At 39.8% G+C, this 23,419-nt stretch overlaps 1 protein-coding gene across 1 annotated transcript in view; it reads right to left on the bottom strand.

Annotated features, from left to right (window-relative positions):
- RBMS3 (RNA binding motif single stranded interacting protein 3) overlaps positions 1 to 23,419 on the bottom strand; it is a 709,828-nt gene that overhangs the window by 315,316 nt on the left and 371,093 nt on the right. Inside the window, exon 5 of the mRNA XM_086467847.1 lies at positions 3,940 to 3,998. Coding sequence (XP_086323973.1) covers positions 3,940 to 3,998 — 59 coding nt within the window. The remainder of the gene's footprint in view (positions 1 to 3,939; positions 3,999 to 23,419) is intronic.

Genomic DNA, 23,419 nt, shown 5'->3' with positions numbered 1-23,419 from the left:
AAGGAGCAGCCAGGAAAAAAAAATAGGATAAAATTCAATATTGACAAACGAAAAGTACTAGCCTTAGGAGGGAATAAGCAACAGCACAGAGCAGAGCAGACAATAAGGAATGCCTGGCTGGCAGCAGTGCTAGAGAAAAGAGTAACAGAACCAGGGGCTGCAGAGCATCTCTTAGTATAAATCAGCACTGCTGTTCTCATGCAATGCCTTGTGCCTCAGGTACAGGTACACATAGTTATTTACAGGGATGTATCAACAAAGAGGAGCGTGCTGGGTTTGGCTGGGATAGAGTTAATTTTCTTCATAGCAGCTGGTATGGGGCTGTGCTGGATTTGTGCTGGAAGCAGCGCTGATAACACAAGGATGTTTCAGTTGCTGCTGAGCAGGGCTTACACAGAGTCAAGGCCTTTTCTGCCTCTCACACCGCACCACCAGTGAGGAGGCTGGGGGTGCACAAGAAGCTGGGAGGGACACAGCCAGGACAGCTGACCCCAGGTGACCAAAGGGATATCCTATACCATGTGACATCATGCTCAGCACGTAAAGCTGGGGGAAGAAGGAGGAAGGGGGAGGAATATTCAGAGTGATGCCGTTTGTCTTCCCAAGTAACCGTTTGTCTTCCCAAGTAACCGTTAGGCGTGATGGAGCCCTGCTGTCCTGGAGATGGCTGAACACCTGCCTGCCCACGGGAAGTGGTGAATGAATGCCTTGGTTTGCTTTGCTGGTGTGTACAGCTTCTGCTTTACCTGTTAAACTGTCTTCATCTCAACCCACGAGTTTTCTCACTTTTACCCTTCCGATTCTCTCGCCCATCCCACCGTGGGGGAGTGAGCGAGCAGCTGCATGGGGCTTAGTTGCCAGCCAGGGTTAAACCACAACAAGGAGAGTCATGTGATCACAGAGAAGACAAATGAAATAGCCTCTCCACACTTTTCAAAATGGTAAGATTTAGGCCATCTGATATTCTGTGCCTAGCACTAAGGTCTCCAAGTAAGAAGCAATCCAATTAGAGAGAGACCAGCAAAGTGCAATATAACCAGAAACTTAAAAAAAAAAAAATTCCTTTAAGGAAAAAGGACCACTGTTTAGTCTAAGGAAAAGATAAAGCAAACACATAGCAGTCTTCAAATACATATGTTTGTGTCAAGAGGAAAGGAATAAACTGTTCTGCATGTCCACTGGGGACAAGAAAAGAAGCAACAGCTTAAATTGCATCAAGGGATATTTGGGTTAGACATTAGGAAATACTTCATTATAGCGAGGAGAGGGAGCGCTATCACATATTGACTGAGGAGCTTGAGGAATCTCCACTGCCGGAGGCCTTTGAGCGAAGGTTACAGAAACGCCCCTCAGCAGTGGGTTAGAGCTGATCCTGCCCCAAGGCAGGTCCTGACCTCTTCAAGTCCCTTCCACTTCTGATTCCTGGGAAGCTTTTTTTTTTGCTTTTTTTTTTTTTTGGCAGCCTTACTGAAGAGGTAGGAAATTATATCCAGCATTTAAAGCAGCAAAACGTCTATTCTTTTTATGCCACTGTTAAGCATACTGTTAATAAATTCAATAATTTTTACGATCTTTCAATGGCACCACTTATGTCATAAAGATCCATCTTTGAAAATACAAATAAATATCTCTGCCCTACAGTATAACACAACAGCGTATTTTACAAAATTCCAACTCACTGTTATAGAGACCCTACTACAATAATCTCAAAGCTAACTCAACGTAAAGAACACCAAACCCAGATATTTTTTTTCTTCAAAATTCTACCATTCATATTCTTTACAATCTTTTCACTTCACATTTTGTGTTTCACAAACAGATCCATTCCTTTCCTTGTTCACCCCTGGCAATGGGAACAGAAGGAAGTTCTGATCACACGGCATCATGTTTGTGGAGTGGTTATCAGTCAAACATGCATTTAAAAACAAAACAAAACGTTAAGAACAATCATCAAGCAAGCTTCCCCCAGTTTCTCTCCACAAACTTTTAGGCACCCAGCTGAAGCACCTACAGTGACAATACAGTGGTCTCAGACCACCAAGATCAGCGGTCACAAATACATTTCTCTCTCCCATGGACATCTCATTATTCAACATACAGCCCAGTTCAATTCCAACTCCATCTGCTTGATGTGTCTTGCCATTTCAGTTCGACAAATTTCAGAAAAAGCATGAAAAAAGGATAGTGTTGACTCATGAGAGAACAGAGAACATCTCAGTCTTGTATGGTAGTGGGAAGGGGGACAAGGATCCAAATGTCTCTATTCCCAAAGGAAGGTCCTAGTTGGAGGGTAAGTCAGTGAAGAGTGGCCTCAGGGAAAGCCCAACCTACCAGCCACAGACTTCCTACTTGTCAACCCTCAACATCAGGAACTCAGGCCCCTCCAGCTCTCCTAGGCCTAAGCCCAAACTCCTTCCTGCCCTAGAACCCTACCCCAAGTACTCCTACTCCAAAGCTTTTTCTGCTCCACCACAGAACTCTTCCTCCTTGTTAAACTAGCCCAGAGCCAATTTGATCTATTCAGTCCCTTTGTAGCCCCATCATGCTGCAAGTCACCCCCTCCCTACAGCTCCTCATGCCGCACTTTACCTCCAAAACTTAAATCTCCTGGCCATGCAGCAGCCAGCAGCAGACACATCCATATCCTCCCAGCTTTGAAACCACAGGACTCACCTCTGCCCCTCCAGCCACCCTGCCAGAGCTTTCTCCACTTGGTCTAGCCCGTCTTCCCACAAAAAAAAAAAAAAATAATAAACCAAACCAGGTCTTGTTCCTGGTGTAATATTCAAAGAAATACAGAGCGATGTTATCAGAGCTCTGATGGAATAGTGCGCCAAGAAAAGAAAACGCATGTCCACCAAACGCATGGCACTACCACTTCTGATGATGGTCCGTGACCAATGGGATTGGTGGAGTTTCGTAAGACTAGAACTGCAGTCTGCCAGCCTAGTTTTATCAAGTGGCTTATGAACACTGTGCCTTTACTGTTGTGGCAGACAAAAGTAAAGGCACACATTTCTACAAACTGCAAGAACATCACTGGTACAGCTCGAAGGATTTTGCCCCATCTTGTAATTTCCCAAATCTGCTGCTTCTCTTCACATTTTATCTGGCCACTCATGACATATTCCCGTATCGCAGTGTTTTTTCTTTTTACTAACTCATATAGAAATGCTGTCCAGAATGTGCTTCTTATCAGAAGAACCCACTTTAGTAGATCCTTACTCCAAAAGGATTCTGTATCACTAGTGTAAAGTTACAGAGTCATTTTAAAGCAGAACTTCTCCTTCATAGACTCGATGGCTCTTCAGACTGGTAAATGAACAGTCCTGAGATACTACTAGAAATGTTAGCCAATATTTATCTAGAATATATACATAGTTATACACACAGACGAAACATGTTGTAATTCACTAAAAAAATCGCTTCATACATTAGCAGAAAAATTAAGAACATAAAACTGGAAGAAGAATCATTTTTATATCTTGATATTGCAACTTGTGGATCTATGTTTCATAAAGAGTATTTTCCTCTTCCAACAGCGTAGGCCAACACTTCACAAAAATAGAAAAATTAAACCAGGTTTTGCTTGGGAAACTTTTCCCAGAGGTTTCTCATTTTTATATAGGAAATCAATTTGCATCACTGATGATATCATTCAAATCAGACAGCACTATGTGGTTAGAAGGTAATTTACTTCTCTGCCGAAGCAATTTGATACTTGTTCTGATTTGTGATTTTCATTTTGTTTGTTAATGAAAAAAATTAATGAGCAATGTTACTGGAAACACAACTCAAAGCTTTGGCATTATTAAATATGTTTGTAATACACCGTACATTATGTTGATTACACAGTTGGAGCCAAAGCCTTGGCAGTCAAGCCACCAGTCAATCATTCAAACAGACAATGAACTCGCGGGGCGGGTGTTTTGCACGTACCTTTGCACTGATTTGTGTTTTTGTCAAGAATTGCCTTTGTAGATACAATTTTCCCATACCTATGGAGAAAACAAAAACCAGAAATACATGTTACTGAATTTTAATAACATATATAGTTATTTTTGCACATATATACTAGGAAGAGATCTAGTGCTCTTTAAAAATGTTTGCCTGATACTCCTGGAGAGGTTCCTTCTGTCACTGCAGTTCAACAAACACCTTTAGAGTTCACCTGAAAAGCACCGGCCATTTGCCATGCCCTGTCCATCTCTGGTCACTGTGCTGCACTGCCAGCATAAATGCTGATTATAGTAAGGATTTTAGGACACCAGCACTAGTAAAGAGGTTTCTTTAGTTAAATTAATTACATGTGCTTAAATATATTTTTTTAATTTTAGCTGCCAAACAGGGCTTGTTTTAATACAGATGGACCAGATTCCTCCAGAATTAACAACAATGCAGGATTTATGGGCATTTTTTTACATGCATGAACACACAACTGTGCTCATGTGTGAATCCACGCCTGCACATATACGTTCTAAACTTCTGTTTTGGATAAACTTTGTGATTTATGTGCATCTCCTAGCTGTTTCCAAGATCAATGTTAATACCTATTTGAATTTATATCACCTCCCATAGATAGCATGGCACAGCACTGCAATTTGATAGACTCAGAATGATGAAGAGGGAATTCGGGCAGCTATAACTTGTTGCACTAAGCAACTAGACCATAAAATAGGTATCAGTCTTTACCTCACACAGTTTAAGACTAAAAATGCAGACTTAATAGTAAGTATCATAAAACCTTGGTAAAAGATCACCGAAGATGGCATTTATGGCTGAATATAAAACTTCAGGAAAATAAGGAAAATATTTTTTTTTCTCAAGTCACTAATACGTCCTGGTCTCTGCGTCACTGAAGAGAACTTCCTCTAAACTGTCCCTTCCCAGATTTTTTAAAAAAGCATTACTGGTACACTCTGATAGACTTTTCCAGGGAACATAACTTTCATCATTAATGAAGGACGTATTTCCATAAAAGATAAACCACTGAAATGTATGGCAGACTAATTTTTATTTGGTTAATCTTTATTAACAGCAATACAAATTTAGTCTTAGTGACTTCTACTTGAAGCCCAGAAACCAGGATGTGGAAGACCTTGCTTCAATTCCCTTCTCTGCCTCAGGAGGAAACTCACACCACCTACTATACAGAAAAGGACTCTAAGGACAGCTAGAGCACTGCACTACATATTCAAGGGCATGCTCCTCTCTGTCCTACCAGTCTATAAACATACTCAGCAAACCACCAAAAAAAAAAAAGACGACCAAAACCCAAAAAAGACCAAAAAAAAAGACAGGCAGCCAAAGACTTGGTATCATCACTCACAGGGGAAAACGGACCTCTGGGTTTCAGTCTGGAAGCCAGCAAACACTTAAATATCTCATAAAGGGGGAGCAACACCAACAGCAAAGACTGTGAACAGCGTGCCTAAACATACTCTTTAGTACCAGCAAAGAAGATTCGAGGCAATTTTGTGTCTGACAAAGTTCTCAGCTGAAGTTTCCACACTGTGAGTGACATGTAACCACTCAGCTTTAGATAAAAGCCACTGTCTCTCCATCTCTCTTTACTCTGTTTTCATGACTGATGGAAAGTGAGACTGTCCATTTCGCTGTTTTTCCTTTCCTTAAGAACCTGCAAAAGCACTTGTTTGCATTTGACTCTCATTTTGGGGAGGAAACCAGTCAGGAGAGCAAGCTGACCTAAAGGCATTAACAGTTTGTGCAATCTAAATTAAGCCCCAATTCAGCCATCTTTTAAGAACCAAAGAAAAATAATCTTACAAGCCTTCCTCCCTTCCACATACTTCCCCTCTTTTGCTGGCTCTGTAGACAGGCAGGATTTTGTGCTCTGAAGGCAGGCATAATCCATTGTACACTCTACCACGACAGGTACACAGGCAGGTAGATGTAGGTCTATTTTGCCATAGCTGGCTCCACTCCAAACACATACAGAACAGACTTAATGCTAACCATGAGATCACATGCTTTTCTAACCTCAGGTGTTTCCGGAATTGGGGCCTTTATACTCACTTATGTTCCACTTAATTTTATAATTCTTCATGGTAATACCTGAAGTTGACTTTGGCCTCGAAGACATTAGAGCATATATCTTAAGAAGGCAAAGCCAAATTCGCTGCCAGTGTGATTTATGGTTGTTCAGTGGGCCAACTCACCCAGCAGGAAATTTGGCCCGTGCAGTGCATCCTCATTTATGTGAGTTATTTAGATTTAAAATCAAATACATGAAAAACGTGAAAAAACATGCCTATCTTCTACAGTAAAGGGCCTCTGACAGATAAATGGAAAAAGAATCCAATAAAAACCAGCGGCTAACCCACAACAACCTCAAATAAAACACAACCCCTACCTAAACTTCCGCCAACAAAAACTTACACCCAGCCTCCATTTCAGTCCAGCCACTCCTAATGAATTGCTATGTTGTTTCATCCAAGTCACGTGAAAGCTAAAAGTTAAAATTTCTTGCCAGCAGAGACAGGCATTTGTGGTTCCACTGCTTTCATTACAGATTCCCCAGAGTTATTTGCTACATACTGTGATCCTGCAAACACTTAGTTACACTAGAGATTTGTAACTGGGTTCAGTTCAGAAGAGGTTTCCTCCCACATACAAAGTTACGAGCACACCTTCACGTTTGCAAAACCAGACAGAGCGGTAAGAGGCACCACAATAACAAACACTGTTAGAGGCAATTAGGCATATACAGGTGATTTAATCTACTGCTATGAACTCTGAGCACTACCACAAGAAAGTAATTGGAATTAATTTGGACACTCTTTTCCTAAATATTTCAAGTAATTATTTTACAGTAATCAGAACATCAGTTCTGATGAAGAATGTTAGTTTGTGTGCTGCATGAAATCACAACGGTATTTTGTTCCCGCACGTTTAGTCATATTTCTTTCTTGCTTGCACCGAGAGTGATATCAAGCTATGTCTCCTCTCCAAAGTTGCTTGGCTTTCTCTTTGTGTGACCTTTCACTGTGATTTGATTCACCCAGAAGTACCAAAAACATACTCTTCAATGTGAACACCCACAGAAATAAGGGTAAAGAGTATCATAAGAGCTGGCCTCTTGTTTCCTTATATTTAAATTGAAACTACTATAAAATTCAACAGCCTGCACACCTCTGTTCTACACACTACTGATATTATTAATGTAAAAAATACCAGGTATGGTTTGCTTGTCATGAGAAAACGTGAGCACTGTTTAATTTCCTCCTAAGTTACAGTACATGGTAGTATACTTTCGAAGATTCTGAATCAAAAATTCGGGTCAGAAAAAAATAATTGTGGCACTGAGTTCATCTCAATGCCTTATTACCAACTCTTCAACACAATGACTGTATCATTATGGATAACCTACTGCATCGCAGTAGACATAATGAATCTGTGAGATGGCTACCTCAAGAATGTATGTACTAAACACCTGAACTGAAATTGCTATTCAAAAGATTTCCAGACAAACATGTTGTTTTTAATCACATTCTTCCTGAAGTGTTATTTAAATGCATAGTAAGCACAAATAAAACTGTTTACATGCATTTTAAAAAATCTTTTTAATCCCTTATATTCAATTAAGGTTTTAATGTTTTTCTATGTAATAATTTTCACTTAAAACCAGGTGATCAGATATTTGAAAGAGCTTCCATGTCAAGAGCAACTACACACGCTAGGACTTTGGCTCATTAAAGAAGTGCAGTGAGATGTTGACTAGCTGTCTTCATTGTTTCTCATAATACATAAGGACTGCCAAGAAAATTATAAGGTTTAAAAACTGCAGGAGGTGGCACTTCCCCAGAACGGAGAATTACTTGTGGAACTCATTGCCACAGCCCATGCTGATGCCCCACAAAGTGCATCTCTATAAAAAGCTATCAGATGGCTTCTAGGTGGAAAATCTGGCAAATAATTAAAAGCAAAGACGTATTTGTGGCCCTGAAAGTCACATACTGACAGAAACTGGGAGAGCATACCAGAGTAGTATCAGTGTATGTTGTCTCTCCTTTAACGTCAGGCACCTCCACAGCTCCTGAAAAAAGAACACTGTCTGACCCAGCCCAGCCATTTCTGTGTTCTGAGAGAACATTAATTTGAGGGCAGAAACACCTTCTTTCAAACATAAACATTCTTACTTTCTTTTGTATACATCAGTTTGGGGTAAAACCATTCAAGTCATCTGATATCTGCTATTAAAATTACAAGATTCACTTATAAACACTTCACCTACAAATGGTGGTAAAATACACCATGCCACATGGAGGGTAGGACTAAGGGAAGACCCCACAGTGCTGTGCACAGAGAAACAATCTCCCTGCTCACTCCTGGCTACAGACCTATGTCAAAAACCACTTTCATGTGCCCCATCCCACTGCACCCCACATTTTCTGACTACTCAACAGACTCGGGAAAGATGCAAGCAATTCAGAATAAGCCCTTAACGTACATCAAAGTTGCAGTACCAATAGGTCACTTCAAGAGCTTACAAGCAGGCGGTCGATCAGCACTTCCGCTGCAGACAAAGCTCGACCCGGTCATTCCTGGGAAGTTATCAAATAACTGCTGTTAAAATGGAGAGTTCCTGAAGGAAGCACTTCAGCTGCAAGCGATACCACTTGCAAGATGCAGGAACCTTACCCACTGCCCACACCAACCTCAAGCTGATGGGAATTTGCTGTCTCGTGGCACACAAAGGATTCGAGCCATTCCTACTTCTGCCTGTGAGAAGCTAGGGATGTAGGGAAGGCAAACGGGTCACCAGGGTTAGGAAGCGAGAGAGATGCAGCTGGGGACTAGCTCAAGGCAGAAGAACCAGGTGCCACTCACCCCAGTGCTGGCAGGCAATACACCAAAGTGGGAAGCCTGCTGAGGGACAGGTGCCACCAGGAACTGCTGGGTCAAACAAGGGATTTCCTGGGAGACCAGATCGGTCGGGGCAACTCAAACTTTTCAGGTTTTCTGTGTCATTACAGAAAAAAAAAAAGCCTCTGGGATAGGTATGTCTTATTCTGTCCTTCAGACCAACCTTCAGGCTGGCCATGGCTAGTTCTGTAACACAAAATGACCATCAATGGCCAAAGGCCGAATCTCTCACCACTCGCCCAACTCGGTGCTACATACACACACCGCCATCCTCATCTCCAAGGCAGGAGATGCACAGGCATCTAAAAAACACAGCTTTTGCTAATTCCAGTTACTGCTTCTCTGTTTTAAATAAACGTGAAACTTGGGATTTAAACTCAAGTAACCAGTGTACAGAGTTCTTCCTTGCTTAGTTAAACCAATGGATTTACCACGTAATTTCCAGGTTCAGAGCTTAATAATTATATCTCAAGCATTAGGGTTCACTCAAGGCCTCATGCATTGCTCAGAGCACAATTCACCCAACTGAAAACAGTCTGCATTTCTAGGCATTTAGGTAATATATGCTTTTATCTTGGGAACTTTTGTACTGGGATGAATTTGACCAGCAGTAATTGGATTTAGATAAGCAACTCTGAGGCTCTTTCATTCTTGTGAATTAATATATAAATGGCATAACTGGGTTTATTTTGTTTAAAGCAGACTCTATTAGGAAATCATGGATTTCAGGAGAAAAAAAAGCCCCAGATTATGAAGGCCTAAAGTACAGAAGGAACTGCTGCTGGGTTTCTTGGAAAGATGTTGTTCCTATAATACACTGCCACATGAACTTAAGACACATCCAAATACACACAAAAGGGAAATTCACTCAAAGAAAATTCTGATTTGCATGATTATTTCAGGGCTTTAAATCTATTGCATGACATTTTCAATGCTCTTCTCAAAAATACCACACAGTACTATTCTATCCATTAACAAAGACTGAGCTGCTTTGCTGTTGTTTCTCTGTATATTATTTTTAATTAATAAAAGGAAAAGTTAAGATTAAACTCTTCTGTTCACTCAAAAATACAGCAACAAAATTCATGCTGTTCAGAGCACCTTTTATTTTCACAGACTGGAGCATGGCTTGAGGAATAAACAGGAGGAGGTAGTTGCAGGGAACCTACAGCGTACTGGATTAACAAGACAATACTTCTGTAAGAGTTTAAACATTCAGCCGTTCTGTCTTCTCTACTTACTTCAGTCTGGGTGTCAAGTATACAAAAAAATATTCCTTCAGTAAATATAAGGCAGTACAGCAATTTAAGCGTAAAAACTTGTCCAAGAGCTTCAAAAACATCACAGAAAAGGAAAAGGGGGGGGGAGGGGGGGGGGGGCTGTCTTTTAAATCATTTGGTTGTATATCTAAAATGGCCCTGGACTTTCAGAAGGGCTCCTGAATCATTAGTACTGAAGTCTGTAATGGCTGGAGTTGCTCAGTAATTTTGAAACTCAGACCATGTATTCCTGTTCCTAGCAACACATCTAGGAGCCCAGTTTTAAGCAGACAGTAATGAATGTCGTAGCCACCTATGAGAAGTGAATTTTCAAGAGAATGCAAGCTGATGAACCACTGAATATTCAATAATATCTTCTGGTACAGATATTTACTACTAAGGGTGTAGTGATTTGACTCATACGTGCGCCTAGTACTCACCAACGCCCCGTGTCCACTGAAAAGATATTTTTCAGAAGTACGAGAGGAAAAAAGCTACAAAACCCATAAAAGAACTATATGCATATGCCTATGAACACTATTATTGTTTTAGACAAATAAAACCCAAGATCACATCACTCTCTTGAATAACATCTCCATGTTAGGAGGAAAGAACCTAACAGGCCATTATAGATTATGGCCATTTACTTTACACTGCATTTACAGATCATATTCAGAAATCCTGCTTTTCAGAAGAAGACGCAAGCACCATTTAGCTCAAATCATGGGGCTCTAAATACAGCTGCTCCAGGGCTGTATAAGTCCTTCGGTGCTCTTTTATTGAAGGCTATGGAAAACTTGGTAGCTTTACTGAAGTTTGCTTCTTGTAAAATTTCAACAACCTAGGGCAGAGAATACTGTAAATAAAATTCTTAAAATGTGTATAGAAACACCTACAAACAAAAAATCCCTATGATGTTAAACTGCTAGCTTTCCTTTCCAGTGTCCCTAAAATCTACTGCTATTAAATCCCAGGAACGCATCTCGCCTTCATCTTCACTAAAACGATAGAGGTGTCTCACATTCAAGTTAGAAATGTGTTTACAAAAGAACGCAGATGTTTACCAAAAGACATAGTCTTACCTCCTATTCAAACTAATCTGCATTCATACACTTTAACATCATATGCACATTCACCTCTGGAAAAATAGTCACAGATGAAAGTGTACAGGCTCTGGAGACTTATTGTAATTGTTTTCATTACTTGGGAAATTAAGCCAGGTAAAACAGATACTAAATTTCTGGAAACAGAAAGAACTTGAACTTTCAGACTTATAAGTAGTATGTCACTTTAGTAGTTCAAAGGTATCTTTTCTTGTAGACCGCTCTTTTCAAAATAAAAAAAAAAAAAAAACAACAATTTTTTCTCTGCATCTAAATGAAATTAAGGTGCTTGATCCAACACTTGCAGAAATCAAAGGCAGTTTTTTCATTGCTTTCAGTATGTACAAGCTCAAACCCTATTCACAGTGCTTATAATAAGGCTACAGATTTGTCACACTCTTGAAACCCAAGACAGAATAAAATGCGACTTCCTACAGTGGCATTCCCCATAAAAGCCTGACATTTTACAGTGTTTTTCCCGTTTGTTGCAAGTAAGACACTTGGCTTTTAGCTGCAGTTTTTATTCTAAACACTGTTTATTCTGAATTAGTGCTATATATTATACTCATATTATATGTGTACGTTTGAATATTGAAGCTATTTAAGACTATTTAAAACATGATTACATTATTGTATATCATATTTAAATTAAAATTGTGACGTTTATATTTTTGCTTTGAGAGAAAGCTATGTTTTTCCCTCACAGTTCCGTCATGACAAATAACCAGTGTTAATAATTAATTAGCCAAATATTCTACAGTTGCTAAATTAAGTACGGAAAATGAAATTCATGCACAAATTAATAACTATGATTTCATGCAGAACACTTCAGTCCTTCTTCTGGGCCATCATTAAATCTTCAACTACTAATTACTCTATATTTGCAAGAATTCAGATGTCTTAAAAAATAAAATGCAACTTTTGTTTGCAAATACTTATCAGCGCTGCTAAATTTTCTGCATAATGATAGGATGCATTATTGGGAAGACAGCTTAGTGATCTGACACCCTTCACAGAATGAGATGTGGTTTACTGTAGCCTGTCACAAATGATAATGTCAGGCATACCTAATTTTCAAAGAACAAGGGGAAATTTTTTTTTTTTTTTACAGAAATTGCTCACTATGTCCTGGTTTGGCTGCATTAGAATCCCAGCCCAGCCGTGCCAGACAGGCCATTAGCGGCTTCAAGTCAGCCAGGGCAGCTGACCCGAGTTAGCTACAGGGGTAGCCCATCCCGTAACGTCATGGTCACTCTAGAGGGGGAAGGTTTGCTGAGGAGTGGGGTTCCTCCTGCTCCTGAGGACTGCTCTCCTTTTGACTGGGACCACTGCATATTCATTTGGCTGAGTATAACTTTGTATACCTTTGTTGGTATTGCTGCTGTTTTATTAAATCTCTTTTCACTTCAGCTGATGGATTTGCTCTCCTTTTCCTGATTCCCCTTCCTGGCTGGTGAGGGGTCATCGGGTCACAGATCAACTATAACAGTTTAGCCCTGGGTACAGGCTAAATGTAGACACACCGACATAGGAAAAAAAAATTATGCAGATCTTCAAACATGAAGAATCTCTTCTATCCAAAAAATCAATTATTTCAGAGACAGTGGAAATAAACTCCGCCCCCAACATATCATTCCTGCGTGTAAAATTTATTTACTTTGTATGTTCTTGCATTCTTGCTGCGCTGTCTGGTATCTGATTTCTCATTCATAGCCTTGCTTACTTATGGAGGATTCATTGTTAAATTACAGTTGGTATAAACCAGCATGCCAGCATACCATGACATTAATCTCTAAAGTATTCAATCATTTAACAATAGCCTCATTATTCAAGCGAACTCTGAGTGTTCAGTTTGTGCAGATTTTCTGACATTTCACTGAAACAATTTACTCTTGAAAGAATTCAATGACTGCAGCATATCATAAAATATATCATAACACATATATAGTCTCAATCAGATGGTTCCTCTCCAATAACAGACAAAAAAAGAAAGAGAATTGAAAAGAAAAAGAAATTAAAGAAAAAAGCAAGAACTTCAGCTACCACCAGGGACCACAAACTCAAAGTGATAATTTAAAGCTAAAGCATTTCATAGAGTTCACACAGAGGCCATTTGAATCAAATGTGTGAGTGAGACTTCTTGAGTTCACAGAGCTCCCATTTCATTATTTACAAATTGGACAAATCCAGGTACTTGGGATGTCTTTGGAAACAACATAGTTTTGAGAGGAACTGTTTCTTAGGAGTTTTACATTGCAAAATACATATTTCAGGAACTACCTCACAGAATTGCTTCTTTTTCTTGAATATATTTATTTTAATCCTTTTATTTCCAGGGCTGAAATGTCACAGTTGTATTCATTTTCCAAAGGCTAAACTTTGACAAAAGTGGTGCAGAGAAGCACATTTTTCTCTGCCTGAAATTTTCAAGGAGAAACAACAAAAGCATGTATTTGGATTTTAATAATTACATGGACAAAAGTTCACAGTGCTTGCCCAGGACTGTGACAGAATATCTCTGGATTTGGGTTTCTTTGAATTTTACTTAGCTCCACCAAGTATATTTTTAAAAGCAAAGATTTTTTAGTCCATTTATTTGGGGAACTCTGTAACACAGATAGCCTCAGGAGAGGGTGTGAAAATGGATTCGATAAGCTATTTGCCCATGATATTTTTAAATATTCACGCATGTGTACAACTTCAGGCATCTAAGAAGCCCGGTTGAACTTAAACAGGATGATCAACATTTCTTAAGGTTAAAGTATGTTTGTAGGCTCATAAATTAACGTGCTTGTTTGGTGTGGAAAGTCCTCCTTACAGCCCTGATACAGTAAACAGACTTACACGGGACATGCAAGTGCATGTTTCCAATCAGCAAGTGCTTTGCTTTCCTCAGTGCAAGGCCTGTAACTACTACAGTACTTAGTTTCAAGAGGACAAAACTGTCCTTGCTGGTAACTCACCATAACTCCTGAGGGTCCCAAAGCAGGTATTCTCCAAAACCTTCATTTAAGTTACAGCTTTGTCAACAATAAAATTCAAACTAGGTGAAGCTGCCCAGCATGCAATATAGATACATAATTTATGAATTGTGTGTTAACTTTGTTTTGTTTTCAAAATGCTTTAAAAACCTGCAAGTAAATACAGCATTAAATTAAGTCACCTGTTACAAAAAAACACATAGGTTTAAAAAGATATCTAGTTTAGAGCCCCTGTCTATTAAACAATTAATTCTTCATTCTTTATTGTCCAAAGATGGACATAATTGAACATATTATCCTCACTGTGTCAGGCTGGTAAATATCTTTGGAGAGGGAGAGCTTACTAAAATCTGCACTTTGCATCAGGCTCTTGGTTTCCAGAAATGTGGTGCCCTCCTTCTGGGTTCAATGGGCTGCCCCAATTTACACCAATGGAGCAACTGCCTCATTATTTTCTGTCTTCGAGTGTTGACATTACAATGTAAGATAACATTAAGGGGCAGGGAATACAGCACAATTGGCACGTCTTGTACCTCTGCTGATCAGTCAGCACTTCTGAGCTAAAGACAAACAAAATCTTAGTCAACCAAAAACTCCTCAGGCTTTTTGGACACTTTGGCCATGAGTCTCCTACAGAAGAAAATCCAACATTGACAACTGCTGTGTTCTGATGTAGTTCAGCTTGCACCCAGAAACAGCCAACATGGACCAGGAAGGGGTTAGACAAGCCACGGGATTCACAAAATAAATACGCTCTTTATATATTTAGTGTCTTCTGTCCTTAAAAGGACACTTGATTGATCCTGCCAGGCAGAACCCCAGATAGAGAGTTATGAAAAAAGATGTGCTATGTAGCCCATCCTTTCTGAAATATACATGGGCAGATCTGGAGGAAGGAGCAAGAATTTAAATATTTTATTTTTCTGCTGAGAAATTTTACCCCAGAAACAAAAGACTCACTGAAAAACACTGTGAGTCCATCTTGAAATCTGATCAGTAATACTAGATTTTGAAGCAAATTAGCTTCAGCTGCGTGGGAGCCCGCAAGAAAAGGCTTTTGTATATAACTGTCTTCAGGTGCATTCAAATAAACTAATTAAAAAAGACACAATCCTCAAACAATATAAAGATACACATGGAAAAACTGAGAACTCATTCTAAGTATTGTGCATACATTGAGAGAGAACTGTGATTCACTGGGATAAACCCACAATTCTTCCTGTAACTGGCCAAGAAGTATAGTACTGACAATTCCTGTTGCTCTCAAATACACCAAAGTAGTTATGAAAGTTTCAATTTTTGATACTAAAAAATAGCTAAGAAATAAATACATTTGAGATCTCCTTTTATTTTGCTTATATATTTCGAGCCTTTGAGATTGACTCAGGTTGTATTTTCATGCCTCTCTTTACAGCCTTGAAGAAGAGAAACCCACATTTTTTTTAAAAAAGGAAAGCCAAGATTCCCATCTTATCACATGCCTCAGGATCTAAAGATTTAAGAAACAAATATTGTGAACCTCACAATAAATTTCTGAGGGTTGGCAACACCAAGGGCAACATCTTCATGAAATATTAGCAAACATCCTCAGCTAGGGAAAAAAACCTGCTTGGCAGTTGCATGTTTTGGGTGCCACAAAACAACCTTGCAAAGAAAAAAAATATAGTAACAACGAACAAATCCACCTTGTGTTCTATTATCTCATTTATAAAAAGAGCTGGATTTAAAGATTTACGGAAAAACCAATGCTGACACCCCTCACTTTACTACTGCTATCACAAACATAAACAGCAAGTATATCCTATACAGATAAATTATATTCCAGCAGCCAAAACATAATCTGACAAATCTGCTGAGTTTAAAAATTAGTAACACAAAATTTACAGTTATCATCTCTAGGCCCAAGCTGACAGCTTTTTGAATATCCCATCAGTAGCAGGAAAAGCACAAAACCAATGTAAAAAGGACACAGTCAGTCTTCATGGAGTCAGACACATTCTACAAGAAACAGAGCTGTATAGTCTGCAAATATTTACAACTATGTACAACTGAATTCATACTCTGGACAGTCCTGAATGCACCAAATGGCCTACTCTCATTAACGAAGCACTTGCAGTATCAGGCCATGTATTTACACATTCCTGAAACATCTCATTCATCAACTGCATTTGCACTCTTTCCACCCACTTACTCAGACCACAGGAGCTTCCAACCCTTTCCCTTTCTGCTGTTCAAGAAAGTTCTCAAAAGACCAGTGTCTTGAATAAGAAGCAAAGCAAAAGAAAAGGTCCACTCCAGCTATTCATTTCCCATATGCCTCTGCCCTTCGCTTTCTTTGAGCTTGCTCCAGAGACCACTGAGAGAAAGACCTATGGATTTGCCCTGTTCTGCAATTTCTGAGAGCCATTAAATGTTACTCTACATGCAACATTCCATTTTCTAAGACAATTTCCTAAGTTCAGACTTTGGTTTCTTTTTGATTCCCACATTCTCAGGACAACAGCTCCTTTGTTCAAGCTCCCATGTTTATGGGAATGTTATCTTATCTCTGGTTTAGCCTTTAATATTGAGCAGAGCCAGAAAAGAATCATCCTCTTGTTTGAGATGTAAAGATTTATGTCTGCTTACATTTTTAAGATACATAAACATACAAACATACTTACAAAGTCTAAGCAAATTTACTCTTATTAGAGCTGTTATCTGAATGATGATATTTAACACCAGTTACAGTTTAGTTCCCTTATCTCCCCTGTGAAATAAGTTTTTTCAAAATTTGTTAAGAGAGTAAAATGACGGCATCCTAGGGAAAACAAGCTTTCTCCAGCTTGTCTGCAAATGAGCAGCAAGGTTTAAGCAGCAGAAAAGAAGAGAGGGAAGCAAACCATTACAGTTTGGGGGAGGACTTTCATAGCCACTGCGCCATCCAAAGCTGAGAAAGACACCTACTGCCACAGTGAAACTCTCTGATTCAGAGGAGAGACACAAATGCATAAGAGCAGAGCATGGCAGAAGAAAATGACCCTAGTCTGCGTTCCCAGCTACACACACACACAATGAGGAACAGAAGGACTCGTCCATGCCACAGTCACGCTGGTTCCGCAGGAGAGCATGGAGCTACCTCAGCTGGCTTTAAGCTAGTCCCAGGTTTCACTGCATGGCTCAAACTCAGAAGCATCCATAATATAGATGCTCCTTCAGGTAGTTAAATGCACAGCACCAATTCAGTTCTGCATGTTTGTTCTCTGTCTAAAAGAAAAACACACTTTAAAAAAGGATCACCATTTTTCTAAACCCCAGGCAGACTTGGCCCCAGCCTTACCACATCCCCCATCCCAGAGCTTCTCCAGAAGGCCATTCTCTCTCCCATCTCTAAGATTAGCAGGTTCAAGATCTGCTCAAGTTTGAAAGCGGGGAAAAAAAAAAATCCAAAAAACAAAACACCTTGAACAGAAAGCCTTTTGAGTCTTCCCTCACTTTTGAAGCCTTTCTATTTTTTAATCACTGCTCTGCCAGTTTTGGCTCCCCTTCCCCCCCTCCCCTTCTCAGTGGAAATTTTCTACTCTTTACAAGCCTGGCTCTCTGCAGAAAATTGATTTCCCCTAGGATATAGCCATCCTACTGTTCTATGCATGGTCATTAATGACCATCCTGTTCACCACAGAGACAGACACAGTGGCACTCCTCCCCAGCGCAGAAAGTGTACAGGAGGAAAATCAGAACAACCTCAAAGCTTAACCGTACTAAGAGTCCATCATCTCCAGAAAATATGATACGAAATCTCCAAATGAGCTATTATGAGACTAAAATAATTCTTGCTGGTTTCTGTCACTCTTTACTTCCACTGCACTAGATTAAAATTTTTAAATCTCCCCCACATAACAACCCTCTCTCCCAGAGCCACATGGGAATGAACTCTAAATCAGATGTGGCTTGAGTTCACATTGGTTTTACTTAGGCACTGGTATCAGGGTATCGCATTTCAGCATAGCCTGCAAAACCTGACTGAAGATGTGAGAAAATACCTGGGTGCTGCACTTCTTGCTGTTTCAAGTACTTTGCAAGCAGTGTACCTGCTGGCTTCACCGTCTCTGGGAGTTCTGCCATCTTATGTTTGATTGCAGGGAATCCCATCCTTGGAGTGACAGACAATTCCTCACATAGCCCTTCATGGCTCTGATCCCAATGGGTAAAATAAAATGACTGTACTCACAAAACAGCTTAAGCTTTCTCTATAAACATCTTGTGGATAGACTGTAAACTGACTCCCTGCCTCCTTCCTTGCAAGAAGTTCTCTTGTCCCTGCTGGTACAGAGAGGTACAATGGAGGACTAGAAGCCACAAGGAAGAAGACGGGGTAATCAATGCCTTTTCTTCCATTTCCAATGAAGGATTTTTATGTGACGAAGTTAATCTTGCTTACTGAGCTGCACTACCAGTTTCAGCAGGACAAAAAATGAGGAAAAATATGAATGAGGCCCAAAGATGGCTATAGAGGTTTTGGGTTTTTTTTTTTTTAAGTATAATTCATCTTAGTGCCAGTGAAATCTCAAATAAATAGCAGAAATGTCTTTAAATCAAAAGGTAATTTAAAACAAAACAAAAAATTTTTAGTGAGTGTTGAACAGAAAAAAACCACCCTAAAAATTAGTACTGAAATTGGGAAAGGGGCTTAGCTACTGAACTGCAACTTCATCTGAGAATAATCAACATAGCTAACACCTGATGCAGCACTTCAGAAATGCTGGGGTGGGTGAACTGCCCAAGCTGAGAAATTCATATTTAAAGCTCACATTGTCCAGCTACGCTCTGTAAATCGTGCCAGGATTTCTTTACATAGTTCTCACTAATGCTGGCTGATGTTAGCAGAGGAAATCCTCCACAGACAAACAGGACAATCCACCCCACTGTAGGTTCCATAAAATCACACGCTCTATGGAAATTTCCAAATACCTCGGCACAATATGGGTGAGTTAAGGATAAAGTTTCAAGCCTGAACTCCATAATTTCCTGTCTTTTGCTAGTCTACACAGCTCTTTAATGTTATGTTAATATCATTTTTGTGGGTGTGATTGAATTACCCACCGCTCTTGATGCCAGCATTAGTGGATTTCTGTGTAACAGGAGAGAATGCTTTACTGCACATACTGTTACCAAATACCATTAAGCAGACCAGCTGCAGACCTCCTGATAGCAGGACTAGAGGGCTACCTCGTTAGGAGGTGGCGAGCACTTTACTGCTGCACACGGCCTGAAGCCCGTGAGCCCTCAGCATGTCAAACTCATCTCAAAGTCCCTACCAGACAGCCTGATGCAGCAGGTCCCCTGGCTGAAAAAAGTGACCAGCCCTGGGAATCTGCTGAGAGTGCTGGGATCCCTCTTGCAGGCTCAGCATCCCAAGTCCTACACAGTGCTGCTGTGACTTGGCAGTCTGAAAAGACAGAGATGTATTTACTTGGCGACATTTTGACTCCAGGTGCAAACGAGGGCTACTAAATTCTCCACCGAGACCATGCCTCACACACTGGTAACAGCTACTAACTAGTGGCACAGTCTTTTAAAAATCACTTTCAGTAGTCTTTGCGGAGAGATTAAAATGCCACGTGTACATGAGTTGTAACAATTCAGCCTCCAAAGGGAGATTTAACACAAGCTTTCTCATCAATACCCTTGCACCGCTAACCAGCGCCTACTAAGCAAATGATGACCCTGACTGCTGTGCAGAAATATCCCTCTTTAGAGGAGGATTGCATTAGGGAAGAAGGGAGCGGGGGGGGGTGGGGGGGGTGGCAATGGGAAGAAGAATGAAGGAGGACAAGGAATTTAAGTCTGTTCCACATAGTTAGCCCAGTACACACTAAACTGTACTGACAGACATCATCCACGGAGTTGCAATGTATTCTAGTCACTCTTCTCGCCACTCTGACCCACCTCTTCCTCACCATGAAATGCCTCCTACGCTGGCTGGTAGAGCTATACTTACGCAGCACCACTGGGAGACACAGCTGTTAGCACTTGCCTAACAGCAGCCCCATGTCCCCATCGTACCGTGGGAACAGCATAGCAGGGACGTGGCAGGGACAAGTGATGTGGTCTTGTGATTAAGAGAAATTATTGTTTCACTATATATAAGTGAACAAACCATCAAACAAACACAGGAACCTAACAAGAACTAACAATTGCAAATCCATGTTACAACAAAGCCAGGGTTTTTTTACTACTCACTGAAAACAGAGATGGAACAACTAGAAGTGTTGTTCACAACCTAAAAGTGATGATAGTATTTAATAGCTGGATCATTATTGCCTGTCTGCTGCATCTGTAAGACCTGCAATCAATCATGTCTTTAGTCCAATTCTACATTAGGCAATGAGTAAAATCATGGCATAAGTATAGCACCCTGCTTTGATTTAAACCCCATCAATGACTGCCATATTCCATTTTGTTCCACCATAGCCACCAGTTTTCCTTTACCATTTAGAAGCAATTGCTTTGAGTTCATTTTGTTCTGAGAGTCAAGAGATTGCTCTATATGAATCCTTCAGCTCTTTGAACTGGTTGTATGTTTGTATATGTGACAGGAATTCAGTTGTTAAGCAGTTCATAAGGCACTTAATAAACTATATTGAAATATTTGTGCTAAATCATTGTAGAGTAATTAAAAAAACTTTATAACCATACTCAATTGACAATCCTAAATTTGGTGTTAAGTAAAGCAGAGGGGATAAGAAACATTAAAGACTAGTAGAGAAATTAAGTTCTACAAAATTAATTTAGGTATGGCTTAGAGCCAAATTCCTTGCTTTTTAAAATAAAGCTTCAAGGGTGCTTCAGTTATCTCATTCTATGGGTTTTCATTACTCAAAGCCAAGGATGGACAGACACCTGACTTACAATTAAAGGTAATCAAAAGCTCAGAGGTGGAGAGATGATCTTTTGCTTCTGACATATTGCCAGTACCAATGTACTGTGATCTCCACAGAGCACACGTTGCACCTCCTGCTAGGACACTACGGCAGCTTTCAAACATCATTTCTCCAGCTTAGGAACACAGATGTTAGAATGGTACATTTCATCCACTTAAGGACACATACAAACAGAAACGGCTACGTAAACTATACATAATAACACATCTCCATAAACACGAAGAGGAAATTATTTCTAACCTCAAGTAATTAGTCTTAAAAACATTTAAATGACCCCTGCAGTCCTTGATGATATTATCCAAAGGCTGGGAAAAACTGTCTTATAATCAGAAACTTAAAACAACTCCATCTCTTCTGATTATTAAAGAAAAAAGTCTGAAAAGCGACTTGATTATAGTGCGTAAGTACATCTGGGAGGAGGACTGAGGGAGAGAATCTGAAAGGTCTTTCATCTGATTACATCAAGAACCAACAGGTTAAACCAGAATGTTGATCTGGAAGTGGGTCAAAAATTCTGACAAGGTAATGCAGGTAATAGGAACAAACTGTTAGCAACAGTGGTAGGTTTGGTGCTTCTTTCATATCTTCAGACCCAGAGTGGGTGCTTTTTCTGAAACATACTCCTTACATCAAAATAAATTGCTATATTCAGTCCAGGAGCAAATAAGGGAAATTTAAGGACCTGAATCAACCAGAAAATAATGGTAGACCGTCCCTTGGTCTCTTCTGGATCTTAAGTTCTATGAATCTGTGAATTATTTTATCCCTTTTAATTACTAGTTCTCTACTGTAAAGAAGCTAAAAAGTTAATGTTCTTCTTGAATCAGTGAATTACAGAAAATAATTGAAGTTTCATAATTGGATTATAACCCCAGGAGCATATGGAAATGCTGAACTGGAAAGCTGAAGTAAGGAAAGCATGTCTGTTTTCTTTTCTTTTTTTTTTTTTTTTTTTTTTTATGTGATCACCAGGCAGTAATAGCCATAAATGCTGCACTTATTACCTGTATTACACTGAAACAATAACATGGCTCTGATCCTGCAATAACTGCTATTTGAACAGACTGCTGTGCTTCCATGAAGCTTATGAGGCTGGGTGTCTGTTGGCAGAGAGTTTATTCCAGAATAGGACCTATATTTTTCCACATTGCTTTATTTTATTTCGGGTTGCCCCCAGAGCTGTGGCTAGGTACGTTCCAAGAAAACCAGAATCCAGAGGTCTCCACTTTCCCTAGAGCTCATGACGGGGACACAGAAAATACATGCCCAAAGAAAGAAAAAACCTTTTCAGATCTGTGTCAGATGAACAGCTTTTAAAAATTAGGCTGAAAACATTCCATCTTTCCTGACTGTTTTATAACAGGGCAGACATAAAACCTCTGACGTAGTTGCAAAAGTTCTAAGAAATTCCTCCTCTAGAGAACATCTTTTAAAAAAATTAAAGACTTTCCAGTTTTTAACACAAATCTAGCAGCAATGCTTGTCACACAAATAATTCCGGGAAGTTACCAAATACTTGGAATGAAGGACATTGCACGCTGCTTAGCACAGAGCGCTCTTGTCGATGCTTGTTTGGAACGGTATGGGAAAGTCTAGCAGCTGAACACAATGACATTGTTGTTTTCATACTGATAATATTCAATAGCTTTGCCATCAAAGTTGGCCTGCCACTTCCCCTTGTACAGAAACTGCAGGCATGCTCTAAGGTTCTTGCCATCAGCTGGAAGCAGTGTTCAGGTTACCCCTGTTTTTAAGGATGGGGGGGTGGGGGGGTGGTATTAAGCATAGCTGGTATTGTTTCCTTCCAGCAAAGCTTTAGGACAATGTATTTCTCAAACAGATCAGAATGTTATTTATGTCATACCTTACAGAGAAAGGTTACAGAAACATTTCTGCTACACAAATATAAGAACATGAGCAGTGTGTCTCCACCCTCTCCCAAAAGCCCATGACTCCTAAGGAGTATAAACCACATCCCAGTCAGAGAACTTCCTACTTCCTTCTCCACTGCCTGCACAAGTAATATAGCCACCAGTTCTGCTCTCCGACTGCTACCATCAATTGTCAAAGGACAAGAAATCAGAAAGACTCACTGAACTTAACACCACAGAATTTAGGAGAACAAATACCAAAACCGCAAAATCAAAAATACGTAGATGAGCTTCAAACCAGAACCACCAAACATAACCAGAACCTTCATTGCCACTATTCTCATTAAAAAAAAATAAAAACAAACACGATGACTCGAAGTACAGCAGTGAAGGACC

Source organism: Leptosomus discolor, chromosome 7, assembly GCF_034619465.1.
Source record: "Leptosomus discolor isolate bLepDis1 chromosome 7, bLepDis1.hap2, whole genome shotgun sequence".
NCBI lineage: Eukaryota > Metazoa > Chordata > Aves > Leptosomiformes > Leptosomidae > Leptosomus > Leptosomus discolor.
This window is presented reverse-complemented; position numbering and strand designations above follow the sequence as displayed.